The 20,325-nt window shown below is 33.5% G+C and overlaps 2 protein-coding genes across 5 annotated transcripts; one reads left to right on the top strand and one right to left on the bottom strand.

Annotated features, from left to right (window-relative positions):
* Window positions 1–811: 811 nt before the first annotated feature.
* On the bottom strand, window positions 812–8,935 carry LOC106107364 (protein HGV2). The gene is made up of 9 exons (XM_013288199.1): window positions 8,754–8,935; window positions 7,950–8,122; window positions 7,510–7,607; window positions 6,751–6,962; window positions 6,202–6,295; window positions 5,617–5,757; window positions 4,814–4,888; window positions 3,550–3,791; window positions 812–1,857 (listed from the first exon to the last, which is right to left on the bottom strand). The coding sequence occupies exons 2-9, from the start codon at window positions 8,120–8,122 to the stop codon at window positions 1,666–1,668; spliced, it is 1,227 nt and encodes a 408-aa protein (XP_013143653.1). The 5' UTR covers window positions 8,754–8,935; the 3' UTR covers window positions 812–1,665.
* Window positions 8,936–9,209: 274 nt separating this feature from the next.
* On the top strand, window positions 9,210–20,325 carry LOC106107490. 4 transcript variants are annotated; one of them, XM_013288363.1, is made up of 9 exons: window positions 9,210–9,346; window positions 9,604–9,696; window positions 10,365–10,662; window positions 11,178–11,399; window positions 15,462–15,600; window positions 18,246–18,333; window positions 18,567–18,674; window positions 19,146–19,283; window positions 19,910–20,325. In XM_013288363.1, exons 4-9 carry the CDS (start codon window positions 11,308–11,310, stop codon window positions 20,176–20,178), a joined length of 834 nt encoding a protein of 277 aa, XP_013143817.1. In that variant the 5' UTR covers window positions 9,210–9,346; window positions 9,604–9,696; window positions 10,365–10,662; window positions 11,178–11,307; the 3' UTR covers window positions 20,179–20,325. The 4 variants fall into 4 exon arrangements, with proteins under 4 accessions (XP_013143817.1, XP_013143818.1, XP_013143820.1 ...); XM_013288364.1 differs by lacking the exon at window positions 9,604–9,696; XM_013288365.1 differs by lacking the exons at window positions 9,210–9,346; window positions 9,604–9,696 and adding an exon at window positions 9,402–9,420 and having other exon boundaries at window positions 10,485–10,662.

The raw sequence follows: 20,325 nt of genomic DNA, 5'->3' as shown, positions 1-20,325 counted from the left end.
AACTAGCCCTAGCCTTAGCCTTGTATGTGACGCAACTTATAAACGTCTCTTATCTTTTCTGTAAAATCTATGTTATACCGTGATAAAGTTGCTTTAACACTTAGACGGAGTTTTTTGTAGTAAAAAAATATTTTACGTATTTTTCTCTTAACTAGTTCAGTAAATTTTGATTTTAAATTAGTTGGCACAGTGGACACTATCGAATTAAGGGTTAATTGCGTATTTTTATTCGTTTCAGTGGTTTCTGAACCTATACAATGGAAAAAGAATCGAATCTTTCCTCTTTATTTTACTACTAGCAGTTGCTCGCGAATACGTCCGCGCAGTAATAAAAATATATACGAACTATGAAAAAAAAGGCCTACCAGTTCAGCTGTTTAGAGTACAAACTGTAAAAAACATCCAATCAATAAACCCATTGGCATAAAAGTGGTAACGCATAAAGGTTGGAGTAACTATACAAAGATGGAGGATTGCCAAAGATGGAGTACTAAGTGGACCTGAGCTACGTTTACTTGAGTATGTGTGAGGACTTTAATTGACATCAGAGTGGGTACATATACTATAGAATAAAATAAGAGAAAGTTTTTTTTTACGTTTTTAAAGACAACTTATGGACTATAGTTTCAGTATCTGAGAATGAAACTGCATTTATGTTTCATTACTCTAATTTGATATAGAAAATATCTTTTAAGTTATTAAATAAGATAATTCATTACCATCACAGCTCAGTTTCATTTTCATATAAATTCCATTTTTCAACACATGTTATTAACAATAGATGTGGTTAGTAATAAATAAAAGAAAAAAATACAAACATACCCATGGGTTTATTATAATAATTAACATTATTTTATACTTACAAATACTAAATTATATTAATATGCTAATGTAGAATAGATTCAAGCACATTACTTTAAATCTAGTTCAGTCAGAGACTTGTCAAAGGTATTGATAACAGTAGGTGTCTAATATTGGGCTGATTGGCCCTCTGACCACATAATCTAATAGGAATATTTTTTCATGATGGGATTTAATCATTAGGGAAACAATAATTACAGTTCCATTTATTGACAGACAGATGTTAAAATTGCCAACAAGGGATTTAACTGCGCTAAAAGTATTTCACCTTGTTACATTGTCAAGAGATTTCTATCATTTTTAATAACAGAACATAACTTAAGGTTTATTCCTTATATGCTTGTAATAAAGACATAAATTTTAAACATTCCCCATATAGATTTTTTTTTAAATATTGTACTATAATTTAATAAGAGATACTGATACCCCTTAAATAATGGAATATGAATTATCTATATAAAAAGAACAAAATTAAGACACTTAAGAAATATCTTATTTTATCAAATAGTTAACATTTGTAGCAAATTTGTATAAGTATATTAAGAAGTAATCAATTTCCCTTTAATTTTTCATTAAAATATTCTGACTAAACTTAAAAACCATTAAATTAAACAAAATAAATATTACAATTTTTCCAAGTCAGTACCAAGATATTTGATTTTAAGTAACGAAATTTAGTAATTAAACAGAATAAAATTACCATTAGATTTCAAGTAGATTTAACTTAAAAAATAGCAAACTTACCTTTTTTTTCTTAACTTTAGCAGGATTCTTAACACTAAATCACTTTCCACTAAACACACATCATGTATTAACTCTTTTAGAGGCAGAATCTGCCTCACTGTCACTGGCCTTCCTCTTCCTCTTGATGAGATGTGAAATATCTGATGCTGCAGGTTTAGGTTTAGGTTCTGAGGAGGTGGAACTAGCAACACTCGGCTCCCCTGAACCCTCACCATTCTCCGGGCATAATGTCTCACGGACACGTTTTATCGTCTGGAAATTAAGTTACGATTGTAAGTGAGGAGCCTATGTTCTTCATGTCTGCCAAATTTCATTGAAAACCATTCAGCCGACAAACTCTAACAAACATCCATCCATCTAAACTTTCGCATTTATACTATTAGTATGACTAGATATTGTCCATGGACAATTAAAAGTAAAGTAAAAGGTCTTTGTTTAAATTAATTCAAAAAAGGCATTTCATTAAAATTTGTGTGTAGTGTTGCCATTACCATAAAAGTAAATATGTCTCTAAACATTTATGTATCGTTTGTTTCTTAGTTTTTTTAGTTTAAATATCAAATTTTTCTCTTATTAAAAAAAGCAATTACATGCTGTTAGGTATATGGATACTGGATACATTTTAAAATGAAGTTTCTAATACCATGTTATGTAGTAAGAGCCTTTCCCACCACTGACTGATAGAGGCTCAGATAGCTTAAAAGTGACATAACTGTCAGATAGAGTAACAAAACACGATACTTCCAACATAGATTATTTTTTTTTTACAAGTATTCCGGGACAGGCCATTAGTAATTTTACTTTTTAAATCACAATTAACTCATAGCTAAGGTTCCATGTAAGAACCACATGGTCATTATTGTATTGGGTATTAAATAATACACAGTTATAATTTTGTATAAATTTATTATAGAAAAAAAAAACGCAATACAAAAATGGCCTTGTGGTATAACACTAGGGTCAAAATTACAAACTAAATTCCTTATACATTAAGAATATTTTAAATGCTCATTGAGATTCATAAGGCACAGTCATAAGTACTTATTTTATAACCAAATTCACAGAAATCAAACATTAGGACAATAAGTAAATCCCTATTAATTTTAAAAAAAGGTAAAAAGGCACTTATAAACTACAATTAACAATAGAATACTGAATTCGAAAAAAGCCACTAAAGTGTAAGAAAATTAGTTTTTCTTAGTATTTAGGCTTTTCAGTCTATTTCTCCTACTGAGCAAGTCTGTCAAATATTTAAAAACTATTACTTGCCAATTATCACAATTTAATCACTGACAATGATTCAAGACTGGAACAGATCAGATTTTTACTACAAGTAAAATTGAATTTTCCGCAATTAAAATAGGGTTTAAAACATTTTTTTACGTTTTTCACATGTACTGTTTCATTATATGCGAATTTAATTAAATTGATTTCACTTATTGTGTTTTTTTTTTCATAACAAGGTGGCAAACGAGGAGAAGACGTACATAAAGAGGACACTTCCCCTTTTATGCATCTCCTCCACCATCAAATCCACTTCCCCTTCCTATCCTCTCCTTATAAAAAAGGGTGGTAAAGAGAAAGGGACTTAAATTAGTTATTTAATCTATGGTCAATGTCATTTCTGTCTGCATACTCATGATATTTTAATACTGTTGATTAAAAAATGTAGAAAGTAAAATCAAACCTTATTACAATACTATAAAGTTCAATTTTATTTGCAATTAAATTTCTTTTCCGATTAGTTTGAATGGAATGTAATACCGTTACAAAAAAATCAATAGGAACATTACAATAACATTAAAAAACTAAACTTTTCCTGATACAGCGGAATGTAAAAAAGTTCCTAAATATTTAAATTTGTACTATTTGATGATTCTTTTCCTTCAACATTAAACCTCTTAGCATATTCCTAGTATCCTCTAGACAATCACAAGGTCTTACCTCTGCTTTATAATCCATCATATCTTGAATTTTCTCTTGTATTTCAGGCAAAAGTTCCTTTAATTCTTTAATCTCCGCTTCAATAGAATAGAAGGGATCGTTTAATTTATATTTCTTTATAGTAGCGTCATCTTTAGGGTTCGCATTCTCTAATGCTTTGATTCTGGATTCTAAAATATTTGCTGCGTTCTTGAAATGTGTTACTGCGTCTTCGAAATTCGATGCCAAAGAGTTTGCGAGACCTTTAAACAAGAAATTTAATATATTTTTTTTTTTATAACATAAGGTGGCAAACGAGCAAGCGGCCAGCTATAACCGCCAAAATGGCGAAACGACCGCTGCCCATAGACATCCGCAATTGTAGATGCGTTGCCTATCCTTATACGACGGAGGAGGAGACGCACATAAAGAGGTTATTTCCCCTTCTTATTATTAGACAACTTATTTAATTGATACTGTCGCTTTTAACTCAGAGCAATACTTCTCGTCAAGACTTAGGATGCGCGCCAAATCTATCCATACTTCTAGTGACATTTGACAGCTGTCAGCTAGGGACGTGACGATTATGCCGATAATCTAGAGTTGCGCCAATTCTATAGCACGGTACTAATTTTATTCCTAACATTATGCATCTCCTCCACCGTCACATCCACTTCCTCTTCCCAACCTCTCCTTATAAGAGAAGGGTGGTAAAGAGAAAGGGATTTAAATTAGACCTCCGGCACCACACTCATCAGACGAAACGCGGAATTGCTTCCATTTCACGCCTGGCTTCTGTGTGGTCGTGGTATTACTGGGGGCGTGCCCTGCAGTGCTAAGATGTTAAAGTGGGCACTACCACTGTTAAAATTATTTACACTCTACATACTAATATTATAAATGCGAAAGTTTAGTTAGATGTTTGTTAGTTTGTTTTGTAGTATAAACAGCTGAACGAATTTCGATGATATTTGATATAGATGTAAAGGATAGTCTAGATAGAAGAACACATGAGAGCCACATTTGTTTATTTTAATCCATGCGGACGGAGTCGCGAGCGAAATCTAGTTTATTTTTTTTTAGTAGCTGTGGTCCGTGCCTTCTTAAAAAACTTATTAGCCTATATGTTCTTCCAGATTGTTTTACATCTGTGTCAAATTTAAGATACGTTTTTACACATTTTTGGATAAAAAAAAACCTTTTAATCATCTTTTTTCTATAATTTGCTTGATTAGGATATTTATCTAACATTTGTTTTGATGTTGTTTAAATTATTTCTACTTACCAATCTGATAGTGAGTTTCGGCAATACATCTATCATCACTGTTGTGCAGTTCCTTTTGGATTTCCAAACAGCACACTGGAAAAAATAAAAACATTCATCACACACTTTAACAAATTATTTCATGTTTTAAAGACATATCTTTAGTTGCAACGCGCGATACCGGTTTCACCACTACGACCGCCCTGGGCGTAATATCTAAGACGCCCCTTTCTGTCAAAACGCCCTACCCTAATGCCGGCCCTGGCCAGATTCAAACGGCAGTTTTTAATCGTTTTTCTTTAATGTAGACAACCATTCAACACTTGGCGTGTAAATACCTTGTCGAGTCCCCACAATTTACTAAATATATTATTACGCGGGTTCCAGTGATAGGTTGAAAAATACGTAACCCGCATTCCAAGCATTAATTTCAAGTAATTATATTTAAACACGAGCGGTCGCCTGCAAATTTGGATCCGTTACGCCATTTTGACAGTCCGGAATTAAAAAAAAAGCCTATAATATGCCCGTCTATGTCAGTTACCCTTTAGTGAAAGTTCGGTCGAAATCGGTCCAGCCGTTTCGTAAATAGTATATAATTTAATTGATTATTTATTTAATTCATGTAAGATATATTACATATAATTGAAATATTTACACTTGACAAAAATAACTACAGATTTACTAATAACATGCCCTAAAGCCGGCTACGTGTGCGCCCACCCAATGGCCAATATATGTAAAACAAACTCATAAATATATTTTTGTACTTTATACAAGTTATTCGTCAAAATTTCATTGTTTATATTATATTGCATACTTACTCATATCAGTGACAGCTTTGTCGTAAGTCTCACTTTCGAGGGCGACCTCCCCCAGCGCGAGGTGCACGTCGGCCAGCAGCCGCCGCGTGACGTCACCGCCGCCGCCCTCCGCACGACGCTTCAGAATACTACGAGACAGATCTGAAAACATAATTATCGTTATTAAATAAAAAATAACAAAGTTGTGAAATTCATCAAAGAGTCGAACACACATAGGAATGAAAAGTGGATATGCTTTCCTAGGCATTTTCACTTATTAAATCCATTACCCCCTCCTATCGAACTATTAAAAAACCAAGTAACCAGTAACAAGTTTCAAATCAGTATGAATTATGTTTTAATTAGCTTGTGCTTGCGACTCCAACCACACTTAATTTAAAAAAACTTAGTTAGTTGTAGCCTATGTGTTTCTTCCAGACTATCCTCTACATCTATGCCAATTGTCACCCAGATCCGTTCAGCTGTTTAGGCTACAAACTCTAACAAATATCCATCCATACATCTAAACTTTCGCATTAATAATATTACATAAATAGAAAACAGAAAATACATTTTATAATAATAATAAAAGTATTTTTAACTCACCGAGCATTTCCCAAGCTAATTGTAGATTGTCAATATCGTCTTCATTGTCCAAATTGGCCATAGACTCGTCCATTGCGTCACCATTTGATGTACCCTGGTAACAAATTTAAAATATAATAACATGTTTTTTTAATCTTACTAAATCATAGATGCAAAAGTTTAGATGGATGTTTGTTAGAGTTTGTAGCCTAAACGAACGGTTTTCGATGAAATTGGGCATAGATGTAAGAGGACAGTCTGGAAGAACACATAGGATACTTCCATTTGTTTTTTAAATTCCGAGCGGAAGAAGTCGCGGGCAACAGCTAGTTGTTTTTATAAATGTTATCTTAGTAGAGGTAACAAAAAGCACAATTGAGATCTAAATAGATTTTTGGACTCTATAAAGATGGAAGTCTTAACAGCGAAAGACAAGATTTGATTTTAATATTGTTTACTGCGCATTAATAGCAAATGAAAAAGTAGCATTTATTTGTTCAGTCTATTGTTTCCATTCTCTGTGTTGTTAAAATTAACAGTTACTTTTTCAAAAGTAATGAAAATACTAACCGGTTTCTCATCATCAGTCCCGCTGGTCACCACAGTTGGTTCATCATCTTTTGTGGTAGATTCGGCCTCAGTCTTCTCCACTTTAGTTCCGCTGTCAACTGAATTGTCCTGAGTCTCCATTTTAGCTTCAGCATTCCCTTCAGCCTCTGCTTCAGCATTCGCTTCAGTCTCTGCTTCACCATCTTCATTCTGTTCATCATTATCTTCTTGATCTGAATAATACAATATTTCTGTGGTCATAGATCAACAATAAGTATATTTTTGCTCAGTATGTCTTATTAATTTAAGTATTATCGCTAAAAAATGCTCTTTCATTTGGTCATATCAGCTTAACATGCAAAATATTTGATTTATCATATTCTGACCTATGGCCACAGATTTATTATTGAAATTATTGTGTTTTTTTAATCTGTTCAACTGGCCTGTAGTGTAGTCATCATAACACATGGAAAAGACATTAATAGTTCAACAAGTATCCATGGGCCATTTAAATTTTCAACAAAAAAAATGTAACTTGTAAATAAACTAAAAATGTCTCATTTTATATCAATAAGGTGGCAAACTTGCAAAGGTCCTGGATATGCCAAAATAGCAAAGTGAACACTGCCCATAAACAACCACAACAGTAGATTCATTGCCTAACTTTAACTAATGAAGGAGAGAACACATAAAGAATACATTTCTTATTTAAATTTGGCAGTAACTAGTAATATAATTTTTTCAAAACTTTAATAAGTCATGTAATGTAAGCAAACATACCTCCATTTTCATCTTCATCAGCATTACCAGTTCCTGGCATACCATCTCCTAAAACACCGCTTTCTTCTCTTGATAAGCCAAGAAGAGATTTGCCATACCTGGTGAATTACAAAAGATTAGAATATACTTATTTATTTATTATACTTACTGGCAATATTTCTTCTCACAGAAGAACTTGTTCATAGTAATATTTTAAGTCAGAAAAATTGTTTTAGAAACAAAACTATAAACTGGTTCTTATTTTTTTTTATTTAATCTTACAGTTTTTAACATAAATTAAATTAAACAATCTTTTTATCTTATTAAAATTTGTAAGACATATAAGGTGCCTATACTAAATGAATAACATGATGTGTGGTATATTCTTTGTAATAAAACAATTTCAATAATTCACCAAGACAGAAGTTTAACATGAAATGTATCACAATTCTTAAACTTACCATAAATAAGCTTCAGCGCATTGATCAGCGGTATCCCCATGTTCCGCAGCAAGCAGCTCGCAGGCCTTAGCCAAAGCCTCGGCTGCTGCATTGTAGTCTCTGACTGCGAGATGTCTCCTGCCTACACTTAACAACTCCGCGGGTGATGAAATAACATCTGCTACATCATCCATCTAAAAAAATATATAATTTAATTTAATTTTCATATTAATTATTTAATACTATGATCGTCATTTTTAAGTAATAACTGGCAAAATTATGATTAAACCACAAATTTTTTATTTAAGATTTAATGTCATATACAGACTTCAGGAATGTTTAAGTGCCACTTATATTATCTATCTCTATAAGTTTAGGGCTAAAGTTTCTGATCAGTTAAGTACAATTTTGAGTTCATAAATGTAGATTACATTATTTGAACGGGTAATCTTAATTTATAACTTATTTACATTACTAACATACAAATAATAAAAATAAATGAGACGATATAAACAAATACTGTGTGTGAAACTATTCTAGTATCTAAAAGTTTGCAAATTGGAAACTCGCAATTGCATACTTGCCGTGCCGGGTTGTAACGGTCAACGTGACAACTGTTGTAAAGAAAACAATAGGAATGTAAAATGCCACGTGCAGCGTATAATAATCCTATAAATTCCTAACATAAATCAGCAAATACGATCTAAAGAGCCCCTAACCTATAATGAAAACGACTTAATTACTAATTTACTGAGTGTAAGACAGTATTTGACTGTTACCGCCAAATTGATGATTGAAGTTTTTGTCAAAAGTGTTAATACTTACAGTTATTGAGTGTGTTAATAGTTGCTGAAATAATATATATTTGTCGCTCCTGCTTGTCGATACGATAAAAGTATAGTTTGTGACTTTATTTCACTAAAATCAAGAAGAAATTACTTTCCCTTTCACATCACATTAATCGGCACGGCACGTTCGTTCGTTTCGTTTCGTACTTTGTCAATGCAGTGTTGCTATTGCTATGTGTAAGTGTAAGTATCTAAAATGGTAAAAATATATTTGGCTTTTTTCGCTTGCGCCTTGCAATACAATAATGGAAATTAAATCAAAATTAATTGCAACCTCAAACTACCCTAATTAACTCAATTGTATTTATTTTTGTAATAGTTTTATCATGTACAGGATTATACCAAAAATAATGTGATAATCTCATTACCTTATTTCAGGTAACACTGTCAAACAAGTTTTAATTTTGTAAAACTTGTTAAAATAAAACTTTATTCGTTATTTACTTTTTGAATATCCTAGTACTATCCTGTTGAGTTAGGTTTACATTTTTACCTACAGTATAATAGAATCATGGTTTCGGAAAGTTTAGCCAAGTTGTGTTCCGTTTCCTACCCACACGTAAATTCAAGGTACTCATAAAGTTACGATTGTTAATGCCTTTTGTTCATTATAAAAAAATAAGAACAGACTTGTTTACTTAACCGTGAGTTTTAACTAGCAAAACAGATTAATGATTTTTATTGATATTCCCCGTAAAATAAAATTATCCAATAATTTGTTCTTGTTAAAGTGAAAATAACGATTGTTTTTTTTTTAAATAGGCAAAAACAAACTGAACATAACTACTTATTTCTTTGTATCTAATAAATCTATTAGCAATTTTCAGGAATCAGACATAAAGAAACTCATGATTATACCATGTACAGACAGAAAATTAAGCTTTTAACATTTAGAACTTAATTTTACCAATGAGCAATAGGTAACCAAGTGTTTATTCTACAGACAACAGTAATCATTTAACTCGATATTAATAATCAATCATAAAGTTTACCACAGATGGTATTCAAGCATTAATAGTGTAAATGTTTCAGAATAAACAAAAAAGCAAACTTAAAGCTTTGGATTAATTTTCAGTTCTAAAGTCTCTTTCTCCGGTATTTTGTCAAAAAAATTATTGTAAGCTTTTATTAGTAATTCAAATCAGTTATTGATTTAACCGATAATGCGTGTAGATTTTACATTACACGCCATAAGCATGTGACAAATAATAATTACATAAACGCGTTAAACACGATGCAGGGTGCATCGTATAATGACACGCGATAGGTATCGACTTTTCCCCCGCCCGCCCCGGCGATAGCGATTGCCCGCCCAATATTTATGTAGTGATGTAACGTTATCCTTTCAATTTTATCGATAAAATTGTCCAGATATATTTGTTACAGAGAGGAATATGAGGTTATAAAAGAAAGCAACAAAGTGTATTTTTAATAAGTTTACTATAAGGAAGAATTTGTAGGGCTGGCAAAATATATAATCTAAAAATTACATCCATGTAGTTAAATTTAAATGGTGCGAAATGATTTTTTTTAAGTCAACAGTTAAACTTACATCAAATTCTTAGTAATTTAATCTCTTCATGTTTAGCTCAAAGGAAATAAATAAAACATTATAGCATTTAAGATCCTGCAATATCGACATCTCCTTCAATTGTTGATACCATCACAACACTAGATATTGCTTCATTTCCACGATTTTCCAACTCAGTCTGTGTCGAACGGTGTTGCGGGTAACCCGCTTCCATCCTTCGTTGTATTTATCGTGATTGTAAATAACTCGTCATATATACTATATAATACAACAAACGATTATTGCATCTTTAGTCAAAAATGTGACATAATACCTACGTTATTAAGGAGTGCTACGGAGAGGATTTCCAAGGAAGGTAAGCTTTTTTAGTATTTACGCAGGTATAAAGGAATTACATTACCGTGATCAAAACACATTGTGTAATCTTTATTTATATTGATAACAGTTCTAACAATATTTGTCTATTTTTAAGGGCTATTGTTGTAAAACATTGTAAGAAAAAGGCATAAAAATATGTTAAGTTGACTTTGGACTATGGCCAAATTCATTGGGAGTATTCCTTCTTTTAAAAACGATTACGAAAATCCTTTAAAAGAAAGAAGTCTACATTGTGTTAGTCATAATTGTGTTATTTAAACTTTGTACCAAAAACATACAGAATTTGAATTATTAACTATAATATTTACTTAAAACATTTATTACGATGATTACATGAATTATAATTATTGTTGTTTTATATTTAGTTGCTTTTTCGTTTGACAAAAATTATTTGTTCTTAAATCTATACTACAATATTACACACTATGCATTTATCCAACAGCTAAGACTCTAATTGCAGAAGTACGGTTAAAAGTTTAAGATTCTTTCTAGGTGAGGAGTTGGGTGCAGGCGCCCTGATGAGTAGATTTACTGCCGTCGTGAGCATTTCAAGGCCCCGAAAATTGCTTCCCACGGCAGTCCGGCGAGAGCGTACATCGCCTACCACAAGCTGGGCGCAGGCATGGAAGCCCAGACCACCACGCCGCAGACTGAGTGCGAATGTGGGGTACACCCATCCGTATTCTACTTGCTGGCAACGTTACTACTTACCAGGTAAGTGTGATATTACTTGTGTGTACCTTCTTATCAAAAGTTCGCGGTTTAAACCTACAACTGTATAAACATCTGAACATGTTAACACGGAAATCTAATCCATAACTACTTAGCTATTAAGTTACATTTCCTTTGTCTTTTGTAAAGCTGTAGCTATCATATCTAAATGACTATAGTGAGAACATTAATTCAACGTATTGGGTTACATTACACAGCCGCCAACACAAACAATCGAAGCCAAACATTGATTTATACATGCCCTTTATTCTAAGGGACTCGACCACAAAGGCTCATTGTATTCGCGACGTCGGCCCACGTTTCTAATAAATTACGGCCATTTTTCAATAAAAATAAGTAAATACATTAGGTAATATTTTGCTTCAATATACATATTCGTATTATCTCTTTGTAAATATAGAAGTAAATAACTAAAAAGCTCTGAAAACACGTGTACGACAAAGAAAAATCTTACTAATATTATAAATGCGAAAGTTTAGATGGATGGATGGATGTTAGAGTTTGTAGCCTAAACGGATGAATGGATTCCGATGAAATTTGGTATAGATGTAGAGGATAGTCTGGAGAATACATAGGCTACTCACTTTTGTTTTTTTTTAATTCCACGCGGACGGAGTTGCGGGCGAAAGCTAGTATGAACATAATTGAGAAGGTTCATTATAATCATCGTGATCAAGGAGGCATTGATGACTGAAATGCATCATAGTTTTTTAGAAAGGAAACCAGTTTTACTAAACTACTTGGAGTGAACGCATATGTCCATAATAATTTCAGAAATAAATAGTTAGTTTATAACATAAATTGAACTTTTTATGAAAATTGTATTTAAGTGCAATACAATGCAGTAAAGGTAAAAGTATATTGACACAGTGCTGTAATGCCGCAACCCAGGATAGAAATGCGTCAGCATTTTAAAGCAATTTCAGATAAAACTGTTTTATTGTTAACCTACTTTAGTATTTCGTTGTTCATACATTTTTATAGCACGCTATTACTGCAATACGATTTATAACATAAATAATTAAGTCTTGACATTATTTGAGTTTGAGTGTAATCGATTATACAAAATTACAATTTCTTTAAAAAAATTAGCATTGTTTTATCATAGCTTTAGCCCGCGACTCCGTCCGCGTGAAATTTAAAAAAAAAAAGCAAAAGTTAATAGCCTATGTGTTCTTCCAGATCATCCTCTACATCTGTGCCAAATTTCATCAAGATCGGTTCAGTAGATTAGGCTACAAATTCTAACAAACATCTATCCATCTATCTAAACTTTCGCATTTATAATATTACTAGCTTTCGCCTGTGTCTCCGAACGCGCGGAATTAAAAAAAATTATGTAGCCTATGTATTCTTCCAGACATTCCTCTACATCCATGCCAAATTTCCTCGAGATCCGTTCAGCCGTTTAGACTCCAAACTCTAACAAATATATCCGTTCATCTAAACTTTCGCATTTATAATATTAGTAAGATAAGATTATAAGATAATAATTTCTTTCTTCGTCCACTTTTGACTACTGAAATCTTTACGTGACATAACATTGCTATGGACAGAAATGTGAACACATTTTTATACAGACCATTGTCGTGTTAGCAATAATCATACTGCCGAATAAGTTTCAACAAAGGCTATTTAACTAGTTACTAAAATATTCTATGACAATAATAACCAAACCCTAACCTGCCATAAATGTGTAGGCGGTAAGTTTCAATATTTGTTTAAACGTTATTTCGTATTTATTCTATGCTTTGTTTGCCTTTCTCATAAAATATAAAGTTGGTCTTTTGATAATTAAACTTATGTTTACACAGGATTTAATCTTTACTAATATAATGAAGGAAAGATTTGTATTTTTAGATTTTCGTATGTATCGAAGTAACTCAAAAACTACTGGGCCGATTTTAAAATATCTTCAGAATTAAAAAGCTACGTTATCTGTGAACAACTATGTTTTTTATTATTTTTTAACTTTACGCGGGCGAAGTCACAAGAAACAGCTAGTTTGATATAATTTTCTACCATTCTTACACTGAGAATAATGCTATCTAGGTTCTATGGTTTAATTTTTAAACTCGATAGAATTATTTACACTAACAAAGATTTTCGTTGTTTCGATATAGAAATAAGAAAAACGGTTGAGTTTTATATTTGTTCTAGCAACGTGCGACATAAAAAGTATAATTACCTATCGACGTTATTTCCTGTTCGAAAGTATTCATTTGAAAACTTTCCTTTTTGCATTATACTTAAAGTGTATTTTTATTGCACTCTAATACTTAGATCGTTGATTAGTCAAAATAGTAATTACGTTTTTCTTCCACAGCAACATGGATAAATTACTTACAATATTGCCTTAGCTCCGTAATAAAAAAATTAAACGCTATGCCGATACCCTCGTAAAACACAATACCGGCGTCTCCGGCCTAAATTAATATTTTAATAAAACAACCCAATTTGTAACAGTACCTCTATAAGATCCGGGGTAAGATTTAATTCTATAAAAAGGAAAATTTTTAATTTAACATTTCCTACGACTGACAATTTCATAAAATCGAGGCCTATTCAAATAACACCTAACTCTGTTAATGCCTAACTCTAAAAATTCGACAGTGGTAATGCCCGCTTTAACATGTTAGCAGTGCAGGGCCGGCACGCCCGGTGTAATACCACGACCACACAGAAGACAGGCGTGAAATGGAAGCAATTCCGTATTTCGTCTGATGAGTGTGGTGCCGGAGGCCTAATTTAAGTCCCTTTCTCTTTACCACTCTTTTCTTATAAGACGAGGTTGGGATGGGGAAGTGCATTTGACGGTAGAGGAGATGCATAGGAAGGGGAAATATCCTCTTTATGTGCCTCTTCTCCTCCTTCGGATAAGGGTAGGCAACGCATCTGCATTTGCGGATGTCTATGGGTAACGGTCGCTTCGCCATTTTGGCGGATTCAGGTGGCCGCTTGCTCGTTTGCCATTTTTTGTTATAAAAAAAAATGTAACAGTACCCCTATAAGATCTGGGATAAGGTTTATATATAGAAAAAAAGGAATTTTAATTTAACATTTCCTACGACTTGACAATTTCATAAAATCGAGGCCTATTCGAATAACACCTATGTAACTCTGTAAATGGCATTGAGCCGTTCACTGTAGACAACAATGGAATTAACATATAAACCCAGATAATTATTCACTAACTAAAACTCGCAAAATGTTAAATTCTGCTGTATCAGAAAAATCATGAATCTTCTATAATTTCGTATCGCATTGATTAATCCGTTTACTTTTTTATTTAATTTAATTCAGAGCAATTTTCCGAGTCATAATTAATTCTTTTGAAAGTAATTTTAACATTAAAATTTGCAGAAATTGTAACAGACAGTTGTAGACAATGAAATAAGCGACATTGTTTTCTGACTGACTTGCCGGCGAAACTAAATTTACTTTTTTGTTATAATTCCGATATTCAAGTCATGATGAGTCACTAAATAGTTACTTAAATGTGAGGAAAGTTCAAAACCGAAGTTGTGTTTAATTCATTTTATGCGGAGAAAACTGTATTCACATTCAAGATGTTTTAAAAACAAAGACGATCGATATATCCTTAGACGACATCAAATGGCGGGGAAACAATTTCCATGAAAAAAGGTTACCCGGTCTCTTGTTTTTACGACCCAAGTAACGAAACTAGAATACATCGTAAATCAGACCAAAAGGGACGGGAAAGGGTATACTTAGAGTTTACTATGAGACCGTATGTAAACATATGACACATACTTCTACATTTTATAGAATAGAATATTCAGCGTTTTTATAAGTACTTAGAGCGCACACACCTTTGACTAAACTATCGCATAACTGTTTAGTCGCGCTTTGATTCCTATAAGCTTATAGGAGGTGTACACATTACTCGATTTTTAGTTGCAACTGAACAGTTATCAAACAAGATGTTGTCGTTAATATATAGCAACTATCTGTTCCTCTGGGACCTTACTGGTTACAGTATTATTTATTATTAATTATGTTTTTAATATTATTATTGTATAGCTGTTCGACGGCGATGCTATGCGCGGCGATGATGACAGAACATTGGGAACACGTGGCGTGGGAGCGCGCTGCGTTGGCCGCACTCGCTAACACATCAAACACCGTCCTACACTGGCTGCTCGATGAGAAAGTCGCTAAGGTATTGTAACATTGTAACATTGTAACATTGGTAGAGCTCACTTTAACGTCTTTTCACGAATGGGCTGGCTCGCCCAGAGAAATACCATGACCAAACAGATGATAGGCGTCAAGTGGAAGCATTCCGCGTGCAGTCCTGTATTCCGTTACGACCCGTCAATAACTTAAATTTGCAAGCCCCTACAAAGTTGGAATAGCAATCACATAGTTAAATTGAATTTGGTACGGAACGAGCTACGTTTATACAATTGTTATTTTGAACAGTACCAAGTACAATTGATATTTGGATTCAATGGTCAGGATAATTTACTTACTTGGTACTCTAAGTTAAAACGCAACGTATAAAATATTTTTGTAGCATTTGCGTAGCCTTAGTGCTACGTAGTTTCCTATTTACTTAATTTACAACCATTAAAATGAAAATAACTACTTAAATGTGATTAAAAATCATTTTCTTGTACCTCACTGCTTGGTAAATACTATTGTTTATGTAAGTACCAATATAAACACTTGTAAGTGTGACTGTACACAAATTTCGACGTAATCTGTGCGTTGCCCCGAATAAGGCTTCCCTCTGAGAATCTCTACATTGTACAAATAACTTTGAAGGAACGAGTCTTGTTGCTGACTGGTAATAAATAACGAATTATTTTACACACACTTATTTAGAAACAAAACAGCGTCAATCCATAATTTTTTAACGGCGGGTACTTACCTTGAATTGTCTCTTACGAGATTTGGCAGCCGACATTTTGAAAGTACTATATTTCTCAAATCTCTAGTATTGTATATTCAATCTTATTGAAATTAAGTTTCCACGAAGACTTTACATACTACGTTACTATATACATTAATAAGTATATAACTAAGCTAATATGTGAGTAGTTCATGTAATGAGAAGTTACATAATATAGTGTTACAATTACTACGCAAAGCTGACAATCTCAACCTTGACCTGCTCACTAACAATAATCGAGATTGAATAATAAATTACAGTAATCAATAACGATTATTCAACTCTACCTTTAAATAAAATTTATATATAACATGATATTTGGGTATAAATATTTCAGTTAGTTAATTTCTTGACTGACTTCCCAAAAGAAGGAGGTACTCAATTCGTCTGTATGTTTTTTTCATGTGGACCGATTTTGATAATTCTTCTTTTATCCGAAAGATAGTGCTTGCAGGTGGGTCCCATTTTTTTTGTTTGATTTTTGGAATCAAAGATTACGACGTAGTTAAATAGTTTAGCTCAAAATCGCGCGACGAAATTTGGGGTCGTTTTTGCTATCTTTTTTATTGATGCTTGGCTAGACATCGCCAGGAAGAGGGATTCTAACGGGGGAGGGGGTAAATACATATAAAATTTGAATAAGACCAGAGACCTAAGACCTAGCCTAGATCGTGCTAGCGCTACGGCTTGAGTATTTGCATTCAACAGGACTGCAAATAGTTTTATGAACTCTTTAAATGGTTTATTATTCATGTCATGTTTTATCCATGTGATTTAACTGTTAAAATATTGTTTAAAAACATTAAACCCCTTACTGTCAAGAAACATGGGTAAAAGGTTACCATGGTATGGACATGTTATGAGGAGGAGTGAATCGCATGTTACGAGAACGTTAGTTATGAGTGTGGAGGTACAACGGTAGAGGTAGACCAAGAAAGAGATGGATGGATTGCGTAAATAGTGACATGATCAAAAGGTGTGTGATGACTGAGATGAAACATGATAGAGTTATGTGGAGGACAAAAACCTGTTGCGCCCACCCTACGGGAGTAGGATAAGTAGGAAGCAGATGACTGTCGAGAAACAAAATTCCCAACGTTGGTTCAAGAAACAAGATAATAACAAAATAGAGCACCACCGGCTGCGCAATCCGATGACTCAAGCAACCAGTGGTCAGAGCAGAGACAGGAACCTCCTCACTATACGTACGGTTTCTAAAATAACCGCCTTTTGAATTATTATATCTATTATTATGGAAAGATTTTTCTTGTTCTCGATTAACTTAACATACAAAATTACTTCAATTTTAAATATTCCATCAATTATTGGAAATTTTTTATGTTCGAGTGATTCTGGACTGATTATTAAAATCGGTCAAAAGTTAAACTTCTTTCTAGTTAATTATTTTAATTTTCGCTGACATTACACTGCCGTGGTTTTAAAGAAAACAAACAACTTGAAACTACCGTAGAGCTAGAGTTAAGTGGCCATTGTATGCAGTAAATGTCACGATTTTTACAAGAACACTTTAGTGTACTTGTACTTTATAAAGTAAATAAGTTATTTTATTTCTTGATGTAAAATCTTAGAAACTCCAATAAAAATTAAAACAAATGCCCAAAAATGCAAACATTCTTACTAACATTGTAAATGCGAAAAATTAGATGAATGGATGTTTGTTAGAGATATCGAAGATATTGCATTTGAAACGAGCTGCATATACGTAGAGGATAGCTTGAAAGAACATATAGGCTCCTCACTTTTTTAAATTACACGCGAACGAAATCACAGGCGAAAGCTAGTAACTTTACAATTCCATTGTAAATCCGTTGCAAAAAATTTAACTTTGTAAATATAAAAATAAAACAAAACGTATTGTTAATATCAATTTATGATCAAGTTGTTTTCAGGTGGAGGAAGCAAACAATCGTAAAGGCGTCGGAACTTTTTTAGTGCCGATGAACGGCGGCATTTGGACTATGTGTGTGTCTTTGGAAGGTAATATTCTTAAATGATCGCTAAAGAAATTTATTTAAGCTAGTTAGTAATACTTCCTTTAACCATTTCAACTAATCTCTAGGCTTGTTCAGAATAGTCCAATGGTATTCGAACACACGACCGCAAGATCGGTAGTCCGTACTCCCATTAGGCTATTGAGTCTTACTCTAATATCTATGACGTCATAACTAGCCGAGCACATTATTTGAAAGTCATAATAAGTGGTGTGTCAGAGGAGGAGGCGAGGATCTTGTCGCGGGCGGGGTTCCCGCAGGAGCCGCTCTGCACTAACTACTTAGCTAACAGCGACGACGAGGAGCCCAGAGCTGACTGGCAACATCGTTAGTATATTTTAATTACTACACACTATACTACACACGCTTATTTATCCTTTCATTATACCTCTACATTATTTTTTTATTACAATTGCAAGCGATTGTGTTAGTTTTGATTTGATTGTCACAAATCTATGTCATCATCGAGCAAGAAGAGGGGAAAATAGGATAGAAAAAAAAACTAACAAAAAAACTTATGATGTTCCTAAGAAACGGTGTCGAAATATGGTGAGCTCAAATAACATAATCATGGTAAGAACGGGTACAACTTTGACTAAACTATCGCTCAACTGACGTGCGATTTTCAATTGTTTAGCAGTTCAACTGTTTAGTTGCATAACTACTTGAGTAGTGTGCGCAACTTATAAGCTCAAAAATGAAAGCGTGACAAAACAGTTGTGCGATAGTTTAGTCAAAAAAGATGTCATCATGAATGGTTTCCTTTCAAGCTGGTTATTGTGACATTACGTGTACTAGGAATGCAGAACCTTTCAATATCATGTGCACTGGTGTGCCTCATCGTGTTGGGCAGCGCGGCGCTTGTGGGCGCCTTCGGTGTCTGCAAGCACCAGATCAGTGCCGTACTCGTTACTGGAGTCATGTACTTGTTGGCTGGTATGTTGTCCTAGTACCTTACACTTAATAATAATAAATTACACCATAACTTTACAAATAACAATTTCGCCAATACATTGGTATCGATTGTCAGTTATCATAAAAGGAAATAATCAATTGAATTAACATGTTTACATTTCTTTTTAATACATTTTAGCTATTTCACACTTACCTAAACAGTATCTTAGTGTATATTTCATAGCTTCTTATTTACTAACTCAATAAAACGCAATCATAGTGTATTTTTTTAAATTTCATTTAATAAAAAGTCCTACACTTTAGACTCGCTACAAGCATTTTTTTTTAATTATTAATAGGTTTAGGAAAGGGACAAAAACTACACGACGACTGGGTCAGCTCGCCCGGTGCAATACCACAACCACACAGAAGAAGCAATTCCATTCTCGTTTTAGTCCCTCTTTCCTTCCACCCCTTTGTCAAGAGGATATGATGGGAAGAAAAAGTGGATTTGACGGCGGGGAAATATCCTGTTTATGTGCGTTTCCTCTGTCGATTAAGATTAGGCAACAGTTCTGCAATTGCGCATGTCTATGGGCAGCGGTCGCCTCGCCAATTCTGCGGATTATAGTGGCCGTTTACTTATTATATGAAAAAAAAACTTGCAGGTCTATTCGCGATGTTTACCCTCATGATAATCCACTTCAAACGTATCCAACGTGTATCAACACGCAGTAGTCAGGGTGACGACACCGCCGACGGTGTGGTCGGGCCGCGCTCCGCCGCGCTGCTTCTCCTCTCCGCGCGAGAGTTCACCACCAGCTGGTCCTTGGAACTGGGCTGGGGAGGAGTAGCTTTAGCTACCACCACTTCGTTACTTTGGATATTATTATCCAAAATAATGAGATACAACCCTATATCAACTATGATTTTATAGATTTCTCCTTTATAATCAAAGAGATACAAAGATATATAGAGGCAGCATAGTTGAAATTCACTAGATCCTCATCCACACGTCAATTTAAGAATTGTATTTAAATGAATTACCAATAGTTGACAGTTATTCATATTTAAATGTTTGTTT

The sequence above is a fragment of the Papilio polytes genome, unplaced genomic scaffold, assembly GCF_000836215.1.
Source record: "Papilio polytes unplaced genomic scaffold, Ppol_1.0 DF822067.1, whole genome shotgun sequence".
NCBI lineage: Eukaryota > Metazoa > Arthropoda > Insecta > Lepidoptera > Papilionidae > Papilio > Papilio polytes.
The sequence above is the reverse complement of the archived record's forward strand: the minus strand, read 5'-3'. Positions and strand labels throughout refer to the sequence as shown.

Coding starts and splice junctions, on each gene's coding strand:
- LOC106107364 (XM_013288199.1), bottom strand. CDS start 8,122: ATGGATGATGTAGCAGATGTTATTTCATCACCCGCGGAGTTGTTAAGT. Junction 7,608..7,949: donor TGCGCTGAAGCTTATTTATG/GTAAGTTTAAGA, acceptor GTAATTCACCAG/GTATGGCAAATCTCTTCTTG. Junction 6,296..6,750: donor GGACTGATGATGAGAAACCG/GTTAGTATTTTC, acceptor ATTTGTTACCAG/GGTACATCAAATGGTGACGC.
- LOC106107490 (XM_013288366.1), top strand. CDS start 11,308: ATGGAAGCCCAGACCACCACGCCGCAGACTGAGTGCGAATGTGGGGTA. Junction 11,400..15,461: donor GCAACGTTACTACTTACCAG/GTAAGTGTGATA, acceptor ATTATTGTATAG/CTGTTCGACGGCGATGCTAT. Junction 18,334..18,566: donor TATGTGTGTGTCTTTGGAAG/GTAATATTCTTA, acceptor GTGGTGTGTCAG/AGGAGGAGGCGAGGATCTTG.